At 36.5% G+C, this 19,197-nt stretch overlaps 3 protein-coding genes across 8 annotated transcripts; 1 reads left to right on the top strand and 2 right to left on the bottom strand.

The window, feature by feature from the left end:
- Nucleotides 1-271: 271 nt before the first annotated feature.
- LOC140781357 (uncharacterized) lies at nt 272-1,099 on the bottom strand. The gene has a single exon (XM_073127298.1). It carries the CDS (start codon nt 1,097-1,099, stop codon nt 272-274), a length of 828 nt encoding a protein of 275 aa, XP_072983399.1.
- A 430-nt stretch (nt 1,100-1,529) lies between these two features.
- Nucleotides 1,530-2,929, top strand: LOC140781220 (large ribosomal subunit protein cL37). The gene is made up of 2 exons (XM_073127115.1): nt 1,530-1,706; nt 2,459-2,929. Exons 1-2 carry the CDS (start codon nt 1,622-1,624, stop codon nt 2,782-2,784), a joined length of 411 nt encoding a protein of 136 aa, XP_072983216.1. The 5' UTR covers nt 1,530-1,621; the 3' UTR covers nt 2,785-2,929.
- Nucleotides 2,930-3,720: 791 nt separating this feature from the next.
- LOC140781217 (alpha-L-arabinofuranosidase 1-like) lies at nt 3,721-17,897 on the bottom strand. 6 transcript variants are annotated; one of them, XR_012107676.1, is made up of 18 exons: nt 17,663-17,803; nt 16,701-16,919; nt 15,801-15,855; nt 15,029-15,240; nt 14,195-14,316; nt 13,932-14,085; nt 12,851-12,920; nt 10,883-11,028; nt 10,745-10,790; nt 10,597-10,649; nt 9,482-9,626; nt 7,765-7,883; nt 7,591-7,662; nt 6,930-7,033; nt 6,337-6,393; nt 5,546-5,733; nt 4,288-4,431; nt 3,721-4,002 (listed from the first exon to the last, which is right to left on the bottom strand). XR_012107676.1 is itself a non-coding variant. In XM_073127109.1 (18 exons), exons 2-18 carry the CDS (start codon nt 16,875-16,877, stop codon nt 3,880-3,882), a joined length of 1,998 nt encoding a protein of 665 aa, XP_072983210.1. In that variant the 5' UTR covers nt 16,878-16,919; nt 17,663-17,867; the 3' UTR covers nt 3,721-3,879. The 6 variants fall into 6 exon arrangements, 4 of the variants coding, with proteins under 4 accessions (XP_072983210.1, XP_072983212.1, XP_072983211.1 ...); XR_012107675.1 differs by having other exon boundaries at nt 5,546-5,707; XM_073127109.1 differs by having other exon boundaries at nt 5,546-5,744; nt 17,663-17,867.
- Nucleotides 17,898-19,197: the final 1,300 nt, after the last annotated feature.

The raw sequence follows: 19,197 nt of genomic DNA, 5'->3' as shown, positions 1-19,197 counted from the left end.
GACAAAAGTTCTCTCTTTCCTTCAGACCCGGCTCCCTATGCTCCATTTTTCCTCTCTCCGTCTTCGGCCCGCGTGCCCTGCTCATTGGTCCCCGCGCCTCGCCGGAGTGCTTCGGCAGTGGCTGCACCACCTTCCTCCGCCTCCTGGTCATCGTGCACCACGGCCCATAGGTCGTTTTTTGTTCCTCCATCTCTGGTTGACCCGACTCCTTTTCCTCCCGCTTTGTCCCCCCCTTCAAAGATCATCCGTCGCGTTCCCCTCCGCCTCTTCTTTACTCATATGTTCGCAACCAGCCCGCCCGATGGCCAATCCCGCCGCATCGATAGCAGAACATAGGTATATTCTCATAGACCACCCTCAAGTCCACCTTGTCCTCTTTTGGTCCTAGCCATACCGCCTTCTTGAGAGGTTTCTCAAGCTCTATCTCCACGCACACCCTGGCAAACCTACTTCTTGTGTGATCCATCGTCGTCTCATCCACTCTCAGTGGTTTCCCAAAGTACCCCGCCACCGGCACTAAAGCTTCCAGTTCCCAGTACTCCTGCGGGAGGTTGTGCAACTGAATCCATACTGGAGCGGACGTGAATGCCTCAGCTGAGGGTCTAAAGTTGTTCCTCCACGGAATAAGGTGGAGAACTCTTCCTTGTATAGTCCACGGTCCCTTCGTTAGCGCATGGACCATGTCTTCCTCCTTTTCGAACCGGAACAGGTAATAGCCGCCCGACATGTCCGACGCCGCGAATCGATCTATGCCGTTCCATAATCTACTTAGGTTGCGCTTCAACAGTTCCAACGGTAGGCTGCGCCCCAAGAACCTTCCAAAGAGGGTAAGTTTCCGCCGGCTCCTGCACCTCTCCAGAACTTCCGGGTCTATGATTATGCAGTCTTCCGTTTGCTCTCGCAGCTTGGCCAATATTTCCTCCGGGATGCGGCCATTCAATCCTTTTGCCGGTCCGCTCGTTCCCTTGGCCGGTTTTCCTCCCGCTGCTACGGACGCCCATGAGCGCCTAGGTCCTCCTTCCTGCTCTCCTTCTGTAGCCTGCGTATCCCCATTTTGACTCTTCCCCCCAACCGCCTGGTCCGGTGATGGAGTCGCCATCTCCTCTCCAGAGAATGGTATACTTAGCTTGCCTTCATCCACACGGAGCTGCCCCTTTTTCCTCAGAAATGATGGTGTTGGGCTTCTCGGGAGAGGAGGAGATTGGTGGTGGTGATGGTGATGGTGAGCTGCACGGGTGAATGCATGGAGGCATGCAACCGAATTGACGAGGGAATCAAAGAATAAAGAGTCCAGTAGAAAGGAGAAGTTTGGTCGTCGTTTTCGAGAGAGTAAAAATTATTAAAAAGAAAGGAGGAGGAGGAGAAGAGGATGGAGTGGAGTGAGAGACACACCTGCTTACCAACTATATACGCACTCCGTGTAGTAATACTGAAATGAGGATTGAGGTTCGCTGCAAGTCGGAGCGTTCTAAACGGAGTCCGACTGAAATGTTAAGGAGGGGAGGAAGAGGCCCATTCGATCTTGGCCCAATCCAGTTGGAGCGATTAGCCCATTTTAAGAGGAGCTAGTAGCTCGGTAGATAGATAGAAGAGGGAAGAGGCTTATCCAAAAAGGCCAGCCATGGCTCTCCTCCTTCCTCTGTCCTTCGTGCCTTCCTCTTCTGCTTCCCATCGTACTCTATCCATCCCCGCTGCTGCTAATCCTTGTAAGTAGTTCTGAAAGACGTGCTTTTCTGATTGATTATCTCTTGCTGTCCCTCTGCTGTGTGTTTACTAGTTTCATCCTCTTTTCTGGGAGAATTCATGCAAGTTTTCTACTTTGTTCACAAATTTATTCTCTTTGGAAGATTTCACCAACTGGGTTCTGTTGGAATCACAACTTTGTGCTGGTTTGCTACCATTACGTCTCATTTGGGCATTTTTGCGAGCATCTCGAATGTCATTTTAGGAGTACCCATTTAGTGGAGGAGATCTCAAGTATTATAATTCTTTTGGGTCCTTATCTTGCTTGCTGTTTTATTTTTCTATTGATATGATAATTTCGTGGATGGTGACTCCTGGTGGTTCTTGAATTGTGGCAGATTTTGCTGGGTATCTACTTTGATAATGCTTGTGTCTCCTTTTGGTTTTCAGAAACTGGTTATTGCTTATGTTTCTATTTGGAGTTTTCACTTTCTCTGGATTTGACATTGTAGCTTATGTTGTATCTTATTGTTTTATAGATTGAAGATTTCCCTCTCCAACTAATTATAAATGCGGAAATGTGATATAAGGACATATATTTTGCTCCCCCCATTTTCTTTCAAAATGTCCAAAAGAAATCCCAATTCACTGCAAGTCTTCTGACCTTTTAGTATTGAGCTTATGGCTGGTTATTTTGGTAGATAATTTAAGAGATACCTCAATTCTCTTCAGGTTTCTTTCATATAAATATACCTTGTTATTGGCCACTTTGCAGCCTTAAGGTTGCAATGGAAAAGCCTTGGTCTCCATCAGAAGTCATTTAATGGAGCTAGAGTTTCAAATCAGCTTTTGTATGGAGAGAAGAAGTCGGTGGTTGCTCATGCAACTTCCGAGACTGATGGAACTGAGCAGTCAGAAGTGGCTGTGCCAGTTGAGAATCTCCCTTTGGAGTCGAAGCAGAAAATGATTTCCGAGCAAAGGTTGAAGATGAAGCTGGCCAAGAAGTTAAGGCTGCGGAGGAAGCGCCTTGTCCGCAAGCGAAGACTTAGGAAGAAGGGAAGATGGCCACCATCAAAGATGAAGAAGAACAAGAATGTCTGACCGATATTGAGTCGCCTTGCAGGTTCAGAGCTGCCATCTGCATTTGCCTCTCTTTATTTTTTTCTTCTGATGTTTGTTCATCCAAAAGAAACTAAATTGTAATGTGTTTTGCTTGTTATTCTGAATGACATTACAGTTAACGTAACAGGCCTTTGGTGATATCCTGCAAGAAAGTCATTCAGTTTCAGAATCATGTTGCAGACAATTTAAGATTGAAATCTTTTCTTGATGATAGATAATATTGTGGTCTAGAAGAGTGTGTTTCAATCCAGTTCTGCGATCAGATAATTATAATGCTTTCCTTTTGATGATTCTACATTAGATAGGCCTACTAATAATTCTCAATGTAGGATTTCTGAAAGGTCTATGATGTTCCTTCCCCATAACATTAGTTTTTTCTTCACTAAATTAAACCTCCAAAGTGTAACATTTTTTATACCACATTTATGCTTTGCGCGTAGGTTTTGTTGCCATCTTGTTGCCGCTTTGTCCGATCCAAAGTATGAGGGTTTCGATCTTTAAATCAGGAAATTGATAAGTTAGTTTTCCTTTCTTCAATTTTAATGACTATGTAACAAGAATTATGCGGAATTGAACTATCAAAACGGAGACAAAGTAAGTCACTGTGGGATTATTTTCCTCTTCTTTCTGCTTTCAACTCTCAGTATGTTTTTTTTTTTTTAAATTTGCTTACGTTCAGCACATGCAACTGAGGAGAGAGATGAAGCATAAATATTTTTTCTTCATATGAACAGCTTCTTGTTTACAAATTATCTCCTCCAAATGCGTAAATATATCATCATGGCCTTCACAATAGCCATTACCTCAATGAACCCTTTCTTTATGATATACTAGTTGAGGAAGATGAGATATCAACTTAGATTTAATATAAAACTTAGAAATAACGCAAGAGTTCACAAGGAGATAAAAGGGCTGTTGTTGTAGTCAAATCACGTGAATTTAGATTTGATATTACTAGTGTTCCATTAAATATTAATTACAACCAGGAATTCTGAATTGACTCAAGGCCAGATAATCCATATTTACATATTCATGAATATCTTTTCTTCTACTTCATTCTTTCAATGTACGTTTTCAAATCGCGGATTTGTACACTTCGAGATCAAGTAGCAAATCAAATGAGGTGATAGAATACGGGTCGATTATAACATCCATCTTCTTTCCTGCATTTGGAAGAATACTCTGTACTGGCACAACCTACAATCACCAAAACAAACTGTTAGATAAAATATTTACTAGTACTTGCAGAAGCCCAATAAGAATCCAATGTATGAAAATTCTCTCCCATTCTTAATTGTAGTAAAAGCATTAACAAAGGAAAGATAAGGATGTATGTATGACTACATTTATATTTCAACCAAGTTCAAGGTTTCTTGAGAAATATATGTACTGTTGCATCCCCTATTCTTTTTGTAGCTATAACATGATTAGAACTTCACTTATATGAGGTACTTTTATTATTTTAATATTCTTACTACTAACCTTGTTTGGTTCTTGGAAGGAATTTTCATCCAACGGGCCTCTGGATGTAAGCACAGTCTTTATTGATCCAGTTGAGTTGACATCATCTTCTAGTCCATCCACTGAGATCCTCATATTCACAAAGTCACCCCCATAGTTGACAATCTGCAGAAAACCGTTTTCTTGGTTTACGTTATGGGGAAAGCCCCATAGTTCACAAAGTTCATGTTTGCTAAAAGTATTTTACTGCAAATATCAATATAATGAACTTAAACTTTAGCAACACTTGTAGAAGAATATTAATGCTGTAGGAAGAGAATAATCTCAGTTTATTAAATAGGTTGTGCATCAGTACCTCTTCTGTGAAAAATAAGAAAAAAGAGCAAGAAGTTAGAAGTGGCGACAAATTAAAGAATCATGGTGGATCTTCCTATTCTGGCTTCACATCTTTTTAATTCTTCTTCAAGATTTGACAAATAAGCTTTTTTTCTTATCTATCAATATGATGACCTATATTCTTCTATCTTTTTGGCGTCTACTAATTTACAAGCTTTGCCATTTAAAATATCCATCCAAAGTGTGGAACTTTCCATCATCGAGTAACAAAGGTAGATTCTTCTAACCCTCCAACTAAATTTTCAATCAAGACATTTTCAATACCATTCCATGAGGCTCACCATCCATCTTAGAAAATCTCATTCAAGAAAGAGGAGTTAGTTCTAGTGATATTGGCCTGAACATTAAAGATTGCTAAAGCAGTGCCTAAAGAGAGGCCAACCCATGAAGTGCTACCCCTTTTAATGGTTTACACCATACAAGTTCTGCCAAATCTTTATGTAAAACATCAGGTAAAATTAGAGGAGGATTAATCTCCTAATCCACGTGTTGGTGCAAGTGTGCAATGACTGTGTATATGAATACAAAACAAACAACAGTATGAAAAGGATAAAAAGGAGCATCTACTGTGCCTATAAATGTAAGTCAAAAGCATAAAGAACTCCATATACTGTTGCATGATGGGCCTATCCACTTCTTTCATCCTAGCTTATCAGACAAGTGGGCTCATTCTCATTAGAAGATGGCCCAACATTCTTCAGCCTAAGTACATGACTAAACATGATGTGATTCTAATTTCTAATACTATACTGTTAAATATATTAATATATAACTTGACAGACAATAAGCATTTGTTAGAAATGAAAGAGCAACTTCATAAAATTCAATTTCATTAACAAAAAGATGTAGAGGCATCTTGGAGTGCAAAGAACTAAATAAGGACCTTTATTTTCAGGTAGTTGCTGCCATCATCTGAACTCTGCCATGTAATTGCAGATGCAATAATCTGTTTAGAGTATGTAGATTGAATGGATGAAGGATGAAGGAATGCACCGCTAGAATCTTTGAAGAAATGTTGCATCCAGTAGCTCGGCGTTCCATATTGCTGCCATGAGTTGAATACTATGGCATCTGGATTAAATCTTGACCAATAAAAACCTTGCAACTCTTAGAACATGATAAAAACACAGAATTGGAAGAAAAGATGAAGGTCCTCATTCAGACTAGAAATAGCTCTTGAACAATGAAACTCAAATAAGTTTTCTTATTACGATTGCCAACTTTTGTCCAGTCACCTAATCCATCCTTAAGCTAGAAAACAAAAATCATACATTGTTCATCGTGGAAGAAAATCACAGAACTCTTTTTTGAAAAAAGTTTATTTTTAAACTAATAAGATGAATAGATGATTTTATCACTTCAAAACTATTTAGACTTCAAAGAAATATGGCACATAAAATGGCTGCCACGAAGAGCAAATCACTGACAGTACAAGCCTTTTCCTACCGATCTGCAACAACCTAGATCAACTAAGTTGTTACCATTCAGTAATACATTCGCTTTTGTTGGCAGCAGTTTCTTATGTGCCAAAGGACCACTCACCATTTCTTTAAATAGTTTCAAAAACTCACCTATCCCCCTAATTAGTTTGAGAAACAGAAAAAGTCAAATCATGGTAAGCATTTTTTTAATGGTAAGGTAGAAATTCGGGATTTACAATTTATAAGAGCTTACCGGCGATCATTATCATTTACAAAGAGTGGTGCAGCGCTTGCCATCTCAACAACATCACTGCACAAAAATTATCATCAAACCAATCAATTAAAACTAGGACTAGAGAGTACTCTAAATACAACATGTTACTGTTAATGTTGGAAAGATCAATATGAGAAGAAACTTCAGTATATCTTGGTTGATCACCAAGGGTCAACCACATAAAGGAAATAAAATTTTCTTTGACATCCAATCGCCCAAGCTTTTGTTATTCAAACCTCAATCTCTTAAAAATAAATTAGATTAATAGAATGACACACACAACATACTGCAGTTAAATAGCATTGCAATTGAGTAAATATATGAGTTCCACTTCTTGTGGAAGCTTAATATACATGATGATCAACTGATATGCAACAAACTAAATCACAATGCCTAGTTAAGAACTAAAAGAACTCGGAATTTCATAAGTTTACCCTCAGGGACACGTCGATTGAAGAAAAAGATTCTGTTAATTAAAATATGGACCTCAACTACAACTCTCACATGCAAGTACAAGAAAATTTATCAGAATACAGGCACATTTAGGATGATGGGAAGGTGACTAAAAGTACCTGTTTCCTTCCAATCCTACAAGAAAGCCAGCTTCTGCAACTGCTGCTATAAGGCTGCCTTTGCCAGCATCCTTTCCCGTCACAGCATACTCACTGACAAATGCCTGGAATTGTATGACAGCAAATGATCTTCTTCAGGAGTCCTTAATTACATTGAAACTGTATGGGTTTCCAGCTATCGAAGATATGAGTTGAAATGCAAACTTTGTGTTGCATATTGAATAAAGTTATGACATTGTTTACCCATTGATCGCCTCAGGATTGTAAAAATCTAATCTCAGTTGGAGACAGAAAACAAGAGAATTGTTTTCACCTTGAGGCAAGTGTTTTTGATCCCAAGACATATTCATATGGCTGAAAAAGTGTTAAATCTTATAAAGTTTCTATTTTAGCCATGTGAGTGTGTTAGTTGGACTACAAACTTCATACTGATCTTTCAAGGAAAAATTTAGCATGTCTTAGCAATCGTTGCATCTTGGGATTGTAGAGAACTTACTTGAAGGTGAAAAAAGAGAATGTGAGAAAATCTAATTGTCCATCTTGGATGAGTTTTTCACTATGTTACACATTTTTCTAAAGTTTCAACAAAAAGTTTGTAGTCTGGTCCTGTGTTGCAGATATATAAACCAATGGTAATTGGTGAGTTATTGATGAACCATACTTTGGGGCCACTACGTGATGTCTGGTCAAATTGATGAGCCTTCAAAAACATGTCGGAAGAAGAGGTATAAACCTACCAAAGAAAAGAAGTCTGATTTTAGTGACTCACAACTAGGTAATGGCAGATAAAAACAAATTGACAAACATAGTAGCAGAAGAATCTGTAGATTCTTACATGAATATCATATAAATCTGCAGGATGATCCAGAGGGTAAGCAGACCCATCACAATTTGATATAAGTTTGATATCTGGATAGGCAGCTTTTATTGCAGAGTAAAACTTTAGATAGTTCCCTATCCAATACAAAACCAAGACACAGTAAGCTCTTTTTCCTGTCTCAACCATGAATATAATAGAACATATACAGTAGTGGAACAATCTAACAAGAACAAAGGGAAAAAAAGGATAAACATCTTGCTGAAATTGTTTTTATAGCAAAGGAATGACCATAAACTATAAAGTATGAAGTACTGGTGGAAGTTATTTCGATAGTATCAATAAATATGTAAGTCTATCAACAAAGAAATATTTAGTTATTTATAAAACATTTAAAATAGTTTAGCTATCAATTATGCTTCAGTGAGGAAGACCTTTTTGGTTAGCAAAAATTAATCCTCAAAAATTATTTTCTATCTGAAATATAGCAAAGCAGTCAATTGTACCAGGCCAAAAGGAAAAATACTACATAACAAGTCGTAAACTCAAATAGAAGAATACTATTGGCCTGGTTGTTCTTTAGCAGAACATAAAAGGCGACTCCAAATAATTAAAAAGAACAAACAACAAGAAACAACAACCAAGCCAATAGTCCCAAGTGGGAATGAACAAAAACAATTGATTACATAAAAAGAAATATCTAACCAAGTAGACAGTCTAAATAGGCTGATGATCATTCAAACTCAAATTCGAAGAAAAAGATTTGATGACTTAGTCTCCTTGGAGATCATTTAGTAATGTAGATTTATTTAATAGATTTGGCTCTGCCTGTAAGATGATGGGCACAGAGTAGCCCATAGAAATGAATAGGTATACCTCCATGTCTGTTTAACTAGGAATGTTAGATAAATTCATTAACAGATTTCTACTCGATTGGATTTAAAATGCTTGCAAAAAATGTGGATCTCCCTTAAGGGACTAGATCAGCTAGTAGCCTTTGGCATAGTTCACGTGTTCTTTCTACCAAAAGATGGTTTGGTTGTCCAAAACTAGTAAAGAAGACCTTCTAGTGAAAAAATCTAGACAAGAAAGTGGCACTTGCATTATCTTCAATTAATATACAACTAATTCTGGGATGCTTACATAGGTTTTCTGGTACTAATTTCAGTTCTTAACTTCATATAAGATATATCAGATCACTCTCTGCATCCAAAATCTGTACCATATCTATTTAAAGAAATTGCCTGATAAAAGCTACAAATTAATTAGTCGACAGAACAAGTTGTGGCCTTCCGGAGGTGCTTCCGCAAAGCAATGAAGTTATGCCTATACTATAAAGATATTGAATTGATAGGTTGTTTGATTGCAACAAGTACTCAAAGAGTCAAAGGTAACAAGAGCAAGAAATTCTTCATAAACACAGTAAAAATATGCAGAAAATGTTCAACAGTCACCACAGAGTGAGTCCGTGAATCATCACATCTCAAATATTAGCAATAAAAGTAAACTATATAAGTAGGCCAGGTGGGGCATATATCTAGTCATAAGTTGGTCATGAAGTCAGCCTGTGAAGTTAATGTACAATTATGTATACATGAAAATGAGAAATAATTGCACTCAAATATACAGACTTTGGCCTTATTTCTACATACAAAAGGACAAATATGACATTGCACGTATGAGTATATGATATAACCGTATTCTAGTAATATCCTAATGTGAATAGAATGCACACCTTTGTAGTTCTTCTTCCAACAGTCCTGATTTCCAATAGAAACATAATTTAGCTGAAATGGTTCCGGATGCCCCATTGCTGCACGAATGGAGCCCCACTGGGAGTCAGGGTCCCCCCTAGCAAACTCGATACCATCAAGAATGTCCTGCAATAAGGTAAGCAGAAAGGATGTAATAAGTTTATGAGTGAGGGCCCTATGCCAAGTGTGATCTATCTTCATAGAGGAACCATATGATAACAGTTGATCCAAATAATAAGCTTCCCTTACAAATTTAAAATTCCCCTCACAAAGTTACTACTTTAACATAACAAGTAAAAGCACTGGCAGCTTTCATGTAGAGCTCTCCATAATAGTTTCACTAGATCTTTGGACACCTTGATAACAACAGCCTTCCTGTGACAGGTGCTGAGTGCTGACAAGCATCCTACTTTCATACCTTTGACTTAAATTTAGCTTGAACTTTTCAGACTTCAACCTTAAATTTGTTCGCTTCTTTTACATGAGACCTCTCTGCAATTTTGACGACAAATCCCAGATATTCAAAGCTATTGAAATCCTACTCTTCTGATAGCATGTTCTTTCTCTCCATAATTTCTTAGGCTTTGAGACCTTTTTCCTTTCTTCACACCCATTTCTGATTCTCCCCATGTTATTTATTATTTACTCAACATTTCACAAAACATTTTGATTTCATAGACTTGAAAATGACATCATCTCACATTCTCATCTAGTAGCTTGTCCTACTCTTTATGCTAGAATATAACTGGCGTTGTCTTTGTCTTTCTACATTTATTCGAAGTTAAACTATATTTTTCCACTAAACCTCTTTTATCTTTTTTTCTCATCCTTGGTTTCTTTGTAAGACTGTATGTAGCCTGTTTTTACTGATCAAGCCTGGCAACCAAGGATCCCTGGGTCCAAAATGAGAAAAAAAAAATTCTAATAAATTTGTAAAATTCACGTAAAGCATGAAAATTATAGCACTTTATCTATCAAAAACCCAAAAGATATATATGAACAGAAAGGAGAATCCAATAGATAAACCTAAGAAAAACTATGGCATAATTAGTTTAACAATGGCCAGTTACACAGTAAGCTATATGTCTAGACATGCCTGCACAAATGCGGAGATGCTTGAAGGATTAAGTTGATCATTAAGGCTGATTCCTGCAACATTAAAATTTAAAAATTGATTAGATGAAATATATGAACGAAATATTCTAGACCATTAAATTCAGCTATTTGAGGAGATGAATAGTTACCACTGTTGACTACCCACAACGGGGAGGCACCTAAGTCCTCTGATAGCTGGAAGACAATAATATAGCAATTCAGTTTCTGATATTTAAGCAGTAAAAGTCTTTTAAAAAAGGAACTTGTTATAACAGTCAGACACCTACTTGAAGAAACTCGAATAATCCTAGCCCGTCGTCGATCCAATACTTCCATACACCATTAAAGCGACCAGGTCTTTCTTCCCATGGAACTACGGTTTCTCTCCACCGAAATGCATTTCTTAACCACTCACCTTCAACAAAAGAACCACCTAAAACAATGAAAAGGCATATCAATAAGCATCTTGGCAGTCTGCCACTGGTCCACCAACTTGGGTGATTAGGAGTAAACAAGAAATGAAATAAATGTTAGATAAATTAATCCTTGTAAACTTATCTAAGATAAATGACGGCCTAACTGAAAAAGAACACAAATAAAAGGGACACCGCATACATAGAAGATTACAACAATAGACAAACTATAGTACATAACTGATGAAAATGTTACAGTCACTCTCTGATCAAATAACTTTCTATCTCCTTACATTAGCAGTCTATTATATTCATTAAAAACTGCAGAATAAAGGCCTCTTCTTCATCAAGAGTACTCATCGCAAGATCTGATATGAAAAGGTAGGCAAAACTTGCAACAGTAAGAAGTTTTATATATTAACCAATAGGTTGCTCTAATAAAGGTTAGTTTCCTGTAAATGTGATACAATCATATGGGCAGAGTCATGCAAATTAACAGAAAAGTTTAACAGAAAAAAGGAAGGTTGATGAGGTTTACAATTCAAGGTAAATTTATTTGAAATAACGGTATTAAGTATCAACTTTGTCTAGTTACTCTGTGAGGTCTGTCTTAGTTCATTTGCAAATTGCAGCACTTTAAGTGAAAAAACCTGCAGGTATTTTCAAAAGAACAGTAAAATCGTTTTCTAAAGTTCAGTCAAAAGGAAAATTACTTTGTAGTAGAAGAGCAATTAAAGCCTAACAGGTTGCGTTTTTCCTATATAAGTCATCTGAAACACTCAATACAGCTTTATCGGTAGTCTGGACCAAATTCAATGGTTCTAGAACTTGCAAGCTAAGGCAACAACTTGGGCAACTTGGGTCAGGTTGAAGGCCAAACCTTAACCAAAATCTATCAGAAATCCCAAACCTAACCCAGTGAACTTCACCTTTAGTTGGACATTCTCCAAAAATTAGACAAACATTGTCATGCATCCGGCTAGCAATATGTTAGCTGAAGATAAAATCTAGATGGGTTGCTTAATATCTGCTAAGGATAAAGTAAAAGATGAGATTGAATTCACAAGTCATGAAAGAGTTAAACAAAGTGCTTAAAAATACTAACAAAAGGTCATGTACCAAGGATTAAGAGTGATTAAGCAACATTTAGATAAATAACTTATAGTTACATGTGTACGAAATACCATATAAGGTTGTACGGATATTGCATTGGCTATAGATAGGGTTATTAGGGTTGTGTTCATCTTGATGTGTTATCTCTTAGATTGAGTGGTCAACCCAAGTCCAATCCATGTAACTTGACCAATTGCCATTCCTAGCTGTACAGTACCATTATAGAACCCTATTGAAATAAGCAAAACATTAGTTTCTGGCTTTCTGCTATCAGAATGGAACCAGAAGCATAAATGTGTCAGACTGTTATAATCTATCATTCTGGTCCTTAGTGTTCAGCTATTATATCACTTCTGAATTCAGAAGGTTAGACTCGTTGGATTCTGACTACATTTTCTTAACCATGCTTTGGCTCAAGTTGATTGAAGTAGCCCAATTATAACCTTTAAGGCGGACTTGTATTAAATATCTGATAACTGCTAGGAAGCTTTTGATAACTTCAACAATCATAGAAGGCTCCTTCTGGGCTGCAATTGCTGATGCATTTTGGACCTTCTTTGAGCAAGGCGTATCTATTATTATGTAATGTGCCATCCATAAATTTAGATTGAACATTTTCACTAAATTAATCATTAAAATTACATGGGTTTTATGTAGTTTTGAACTAAATTGATCTATAGAAAACTAAATTGCTAGAAAGACCAATCAAAAAAGAATTTTCAATTGAACCTGGAAATCTGAGAAATCGAGGCTTCAAATTTGCCAACATGGAAGCCAACTCCATCCTACAACCATGTCCCTGTAAATAAAATAAAACTACCTCATCATTCATTTTGAATCAAAGAAAACCAGATTCATGATCAATACTTATTCTTTATTCCAAGAAAATTTAGGACAATTTACAAAATTAGACACCTTATATTCTAGAAAACATAATGTATAAGTTAAATGATTTGACCCCTCAACTGACTTAAGATCACATTACACCCCTTTACGAGAAAAGATTATAAATGATCCCCTATCACCTATCACTTTTGAACAATATACACCTCCTTAGACACACATGACATCGAATGATGGAAATCGATCATGTGACATGCACATGTCTCATTAACTATTTGTTACTTACAAAACTGCCCTTCTCTTCTTCCTCATCCTTCCCTTCCATCCACCATTTTGTTCCAATATAATCTATAGCCAAAATCCATCTATTCCTCCATCTCCCCCATCGTTCTTATCCACGAATTACACCATATCCCTCCATTCCTTTTCTATCCTTTTCTAGCCTTAAAATAGATTCACAATGCAAGCTCGTTATCCATCCTTAACCCTGCAACCTTCTCCAATTATCCCTCTGCATTCTGCAACCATTCATTAGTTTAATGAATTCAGCTAATGTATCTCATCGTCAAATCATATCATAGTCAATGATTGTGTACTACGAGTTTTTAAGATTTGATTTGATATTCGGTCCTCAAAGAAGATCTCCATTCACTATACCTTGCATAAATAGGAAGTAAATCTAGTGACGCATATCTTTTCACTAAGTTAGCATAATTTATCACATTATCCCACGAAGAACATACATTTATGTGGCATAATACATTATTATACATACACATCTGACAATTTTAGAAATAAATATAATATGCACATGATTGATTGTGTGAAAAGTCCGTACATGAATGTGCATGTAAATATTTAAGCACACATCTGTATAATGATAAGTGTTACCCTCAGATCTTTTATAACAATACAGGTAAGCACATCTCAGCAGGTCATATGTACGAGTCAAGGAAAAGAAATGTACCATGTATGTATCAGATGGCATGACTGATACTTGATCAAACCATATAACCCCTCTCTTTCTAGTTGTCAACTGAAGTCTTGAATTGGCATCTGTTCCACTGGATTCTAATTGAAATTCCACCTTGGTCCAGCTTGAAGTATCAATGTCATCTCCTCTGCAAGAACAAATAAAACAAACTTATGACTATCTAAAGGAGAAAACCATAGGAACTTTACTATCCACTGTCAAACTACCGAATAATCCAAATCCATTAATAGGCTCACATGATGGTATTTGTGGCCAAAATTTGCAATCCATCAGAGCTTGTCAGTGAAACTGATAAATTCACTGATTCCAATGATCTAACGTACATTATCACATTGTAGGCCTTCCCTTCCTCAAAATACTGGAATATTGCAGCAAGAAGAGGGGCATTAGTGTTTACAAGTATGAAAACAGTGAAAATAAAAGTAAAGAAGTTAGCAGTTGTCACTCTGTCAGCATATTAAATAAAGGAAAAGATCAAGGCTTCAACATAAAACGACTATTAAGCCTTAGAAATGAATTTTGATAATGAACTGCATCAAGAACAGTTTAGGATAAATTATGGAGTTAATTACACCTTGACCCTCTCAACTATGGATCTGTATTGCTCTCACACCAAAAAAAGTATATAGACAAATACACCCCCTTAAACTATGTAATTGTACCACTAAGCCCCTCCATCAACATTTAATTAGAAATTCTAATAGAAAATCAAACTCTAAATCGATCTTCTCTAGTTCCTTCAAAATCCACTTCTATCCACTTCTAACAAGAGAGGGGAAGAGAAAGTAGGGGTAATTTTGTCCATCTAATTAATTAGTCAATTTTTTAATATTTTTACTAATAAAATTTCTTATGGAGAAGCTTAGTTATATAATTAGATACTTCAAAGGGTATATATGTCCACTTTTTTCTTGAGGGGATGAAAGTGATATGGAGTGATAGTTGAGAAGGTCAAAATGTAATTAATCGTAAAATATGAGATAATAGAAATCAGCAAATTTCATGTTACTTAGAAGACATCGAATTAAGCAGAAAATCAGTAAATAGTTACAAAATTGGTTACTTCATACCATGCCCCAGTAACCAGGGTTGTAAATACCAACACCTCCATCTGGACAGATATTAGGCCCTTCGTCATCACAAAGTACTTCCATTCGGAGTGCAACCTCATTACGATCGAAACAAGATGTTCGATCAGTCGCTACAACTATCACTGACTCATCTCCTATAATGGACCATGGGGCAATGTTTGAAGGAGTATTAGGGCCGCCAGCTTCGAATCCTGGATACAAAATTCTGAGTACTTCAGTTTGAACCAGGCAGGCAATGTTTATATAAGAATGTAAGAGGTAGCAAAAGTTATCACTCTGAAAATGTAACAAGCAGAATGTTAACATAAATCATCCTTCGTCATTAGGAGACAACATGACTAAACAAACATGTTCAGCAAAACCATGTTAGATCAACGTCAAAATTCATTCAGGTCTATGGAGTGAATTTGCAAGCAAAAAAGAATAATAAAATATAACAGAACATTGCTTGATCATTATATGGACCTATTCCAATAGGTTATATGAGTAGAACCTTCTTTAATTCAAATCTAACTTTCACAAGATTTCTTCATTAAAATAGTGATTTCCTGTTCATTTCACATTTATTTCTTTGATCCGTTAACAAGATATGCAATCATTCTTTTATTGTATTTGAGATTCTGTATGGTGATTTTCTTTCAATATCATCCGAAGAAAAACTGAACAAACTCTTAAATGCTAAAGCAAGATCACATAATAACTTCAATTGTTGGATATCATATTTAGTGTGTCAATGATCAATTAACTCTACCTCTATTGCTTACAAGCTCTGCCCATAATCCACCAGCTCCTGCATGGTTAATCTCCTGGAATTGTATTGCAAGTGTTGATTAACCTTAAATGAAGATTTAAACAAAATATAAAAGTAAATCCAGGACAACTGAATCTTTTCTTGTCTCATCATTGCTAGGAACGTAACTTTATAAATGTAACCAGCATCAGTGGCAATTTTCCTAAGAATGTAATAGTGCAATACTATTATTAATCTCTTATAAGGTCCATTAACTAAAAGTGTTCGAATGACTTTCAAATTCTCAAATCATAAGTAGATTGAAAGATATTCACAAAATCTAGTTGTCAAAAAAAAATCTAGGTAAGCATTATAACAAGAAAAAGGGGATGTAAGACAAGAAATCTTGACAAATGAGAATAGATTATCAAGGAAAAATGACTAGTTGAAGGACTAAAAGCATTTAAAGAAGTGATATTTTCAATCAAATAATAACTATAGATTAAAAGGTGACAAACAAAGACTACTAGAGTATAATACCCTGGCAATACTTTCAAATAGCAGATGGAATCAACCATGGATTGACTCGTGGTGGAGTTTATATTGTAAAGTTTGACATATGACAACTAAAAACTGAAAAACAACACAAAACTTAAGCTCTCAACAATTGAACTACGTGACTTTTGCAATTTAATTGTAGTTATTTTTTTTTTAATTGGCAAGATTGAGCTTTTGAAACTGAGTATATATATTTACTATAGTCGACGCACATTTTATTATAATAAAATAAACATAATTTATATATGTGGTGCATACTGGATTCTATTATTGTAAATCAAAAAATAAAATGCAATTAAGTTGCAAATGGTCATTGAACTACTGAATAGCAGAAACAAAAAAGAAGGGAAAAAATTCGTTCACCTCAAAAAAGATGCCAAACATATTTTCTGGAATCTCCCTGCCATGTCCGGGAGAAGCATCTACATGCAGGAAAGCTGTCTGGTTTGCTGCGAGCCCAGTAGCCAATGTTTGGAATACACCACATATAAGAAACAAGAAGTGGAACAATGTGTTGAAACATTTAAGTCGGTGATCCATTGGCCTTCACCAAATCCAATCCAAGGAACAGCTGCACACAACCTATTTAAGCAGGTGAATCAGGTATATACATCATATATAGAAACAAATAAGAAGTGCTTCTAGGATTAGCATTCAAGCTAAAAGCAGGCAACGAATCACAACATACAATCACATCAGAATTCCTTGCAAGTAACATTGCTTGTTCAGTAGAAAATGCGATTATAAATTAATCAAAACAAGCTGCAATCTTCCAACGCGTAGCACATATACAACGCCAAAAACTGATAAAATATCACAACACATCGGAATAAGACAAACTACAAATTCGGAAAAGGAACCAAATTCCAGAATCTTGAAAAGAAAAAGGTATTCTTTATTGAGTTATTCCACTACATGGATCAAGTAAAAGAAGTACTATTAAAATTACCAATCTCAATTCAAGAAACTGAAATCTTAAGCAGTATCATAGCATTCAAGAAACAACCGAAAGCAACCTATTTAAACAGGTGAACCACGCCACAGACAAGAAGTGCTTCTAAGATTAGCATTCAAGCTAAAGACAAGCAATACATCACGACATACAATCACATCAGAATTCCTTGCAAGTATCATTGCTTGTTCCATAGAAAACGCAATTATAAAGTTTATCAAAACAGTCGCAATCTTCAATGTAGCACATCTACGACGTGCAAAACCTGATAGAAAACCACCCGGCATAGACGATAACACCCCAAAAAAGAACCAAATTCCAGAATTAATCCTCTAAAAAAGTGTCAAGAAATAAGAACACTGTTAAAAATTACCGGTTTTCGATTCAAGAAACTGGAACCTTGAGCAGTATCACATCATCTCACTGGATTAAAGCAGGTGAAAGATAAGGACCAAGATTCCTAGGTTCCGACCACGGACGTCGTTGTCGGCTCCGGCCCGGATCTTGTTCGGATCGCCGAACCCTATCCGTCGGATGCCCATTGAACGGCTCCGATGGGCTATCCTCACTTCCTCGTCGCGTTGCTTCCAAGTCCTCGCCGAGGCCATGCGTGGGGCCCCTCGAGTCCAGTGCTTATCCGATCGCGGAAAACTTTTATTCGAACCGTTTCAGTGTGAGGCGACTACAGTAAGCTTGTAATGTATGCTCTAGAGCTTATCCAGTTGATCCACACCGTTCATTTTCTCTGAATCATCGATCGTACGGTTGATATTGCGGAGATCGAAGGATATGGAAGTTTGTGGAAGCTTCATATAGTCATTAAGTGGAGGTAATGATGAAAAGGACAATAAAGATATTTATAATCCAGTTAGGTAGTAGTTACATCATTACATCTATGACCCCCCCCATGTGGCTTAATTACACTCAGACCCAGACTTATTACATATTTCACATAGATCCTTTTATATCTTAGCAAAACTCTAAATATGACCGACTCCGTTGTTATGTTTTCCATTAATATCGTTATAAAATCCTCATCAAGTTTTATAATTTGCAACTTTTCTTTCCAAATTGTCGCATGAATCTCGTGCAGGACTCCTCAAAAATAGGGAATTAAAAAAGTAGAAGATGAAACGTACAAGCTAACGAGAATGTTGCTAGAGGTAGGTTAGGATCAAAACTAAAGTCAATTAATAAAGATTTATTCTTTGATGATGAAGATGTCAAAAAAGAAAACTCATTAAATCTTCTCCCACTAACTACCATTCACATCAATGAAGTGGGCCGGGTAGGACGCGGCAGTATAGATGTGATGTTCAACAAGTAAGAGAGAGAGAGAGAGAGAGGAGGATTTCGACTAATATTACTAGTAAAAAATTATGGAGTTTGTATGAATTTTATTAGTAGTATTAATTAAGCTCTTCGTCTACGTACTTTTTATATATATAAAAAGTTTGTAATCCAGAATGGTGCATTAAAATTATTATCTATGTTTCTCATTAATATTAGCATTGAGTTGGTGGGCCGTACTCACACACCTAACCTTTAGGCAACTACTCGAATGGATATGGTTGCTTTAATCTACAACAACAGTCAGTCTTAGCTAAACAATTGATTTATTCTCAAACTTTTCAAAGAAAATGCATGCTTGAAGTCATATCTTGAAATATTCGGCCATTATGGAGTAAATTATGGGATCTCTACCTTTACAGGCATTTCATCAAACACAAAGAAAGAATCTTATATATCTCCACTTACCACCCTCTTGTGATAAGTAAAATGAGTGGATTGCTTATAAGGGATGGAATCGGAGATATCTCTATCAAGAGAACAGATCAAAGCACCTTGGAAGGAAAAAAGCAGGGTGGAGAGAAGAACGTAGACATCCTAGAATTTTAGCAGTGTTTT

The sequence above is a fragment of the Typha latifolia genome, chromosome 2 (assembly GCF_019914945.1).
Source record: "Typha latifolia isolate L0001 chromosome 2, TyphaL0001v2, whole genome shotgun sequence".
In the NCBI taxonomy this organism is placed as follows: Eukaryota; Viridiplantae; Streptophyta; class Magnoliopsida; order Poales; family Typhaceae; genus Typha; species Typha latifolia.
The sequence above is the reverse complement of the archived record's forward strand: the minus strand, read 5'-3'. Positions and strand labels throughout refer to the sequence as shown.

Excerpts from the sequence above, each read along its gene's own strand:
- LOC140781220 (XM_073127115.1), top strand. The coding sequence starts at position 1,622 with ATGGCTCTCCTCCTTCCTCTGTCCTTCGTGCCTTCCTCTTCTGCTTCC. Across the intron at positions 1,707-2,458 it reads CCCCGCTGCTGCTAATCCTT|CCTTAAGGTTGCAATGGAAA; the intron begins GTAAGTAGTTCT and ends GCCACTTTGCAG.
- LOC140781357 (XM_073127298.1), bottom strand. The coding sequence starts at position 1,099 with ATGGCGACTCCATCACCGGACCAGGCGGTTGGGGGGAAGAGTCAAAAT.
- LOC140781217 (XM_073127109.1), bottom strand. The coding sequence starts at position 16,877 with ATGGATCACCGACTTAAATGTTTCAACACATTGTTCCACTTCTTGTTT. Across the intron at positions 15,856-16,700 it reads TGTTTGGCATCTTTTTTGAG|GAGATTAACCATGCAGGAGC; the intron begins GTGAACGAATTT and ends ATACAATTCCAG. Across the intron at positions 12,921-13,931 it reads TGCCATCTGATACATACATG|GGACATGGTTGTAGGATGGA; the intron begins GTACATTTCTTT and ends TTTTATTTACAG.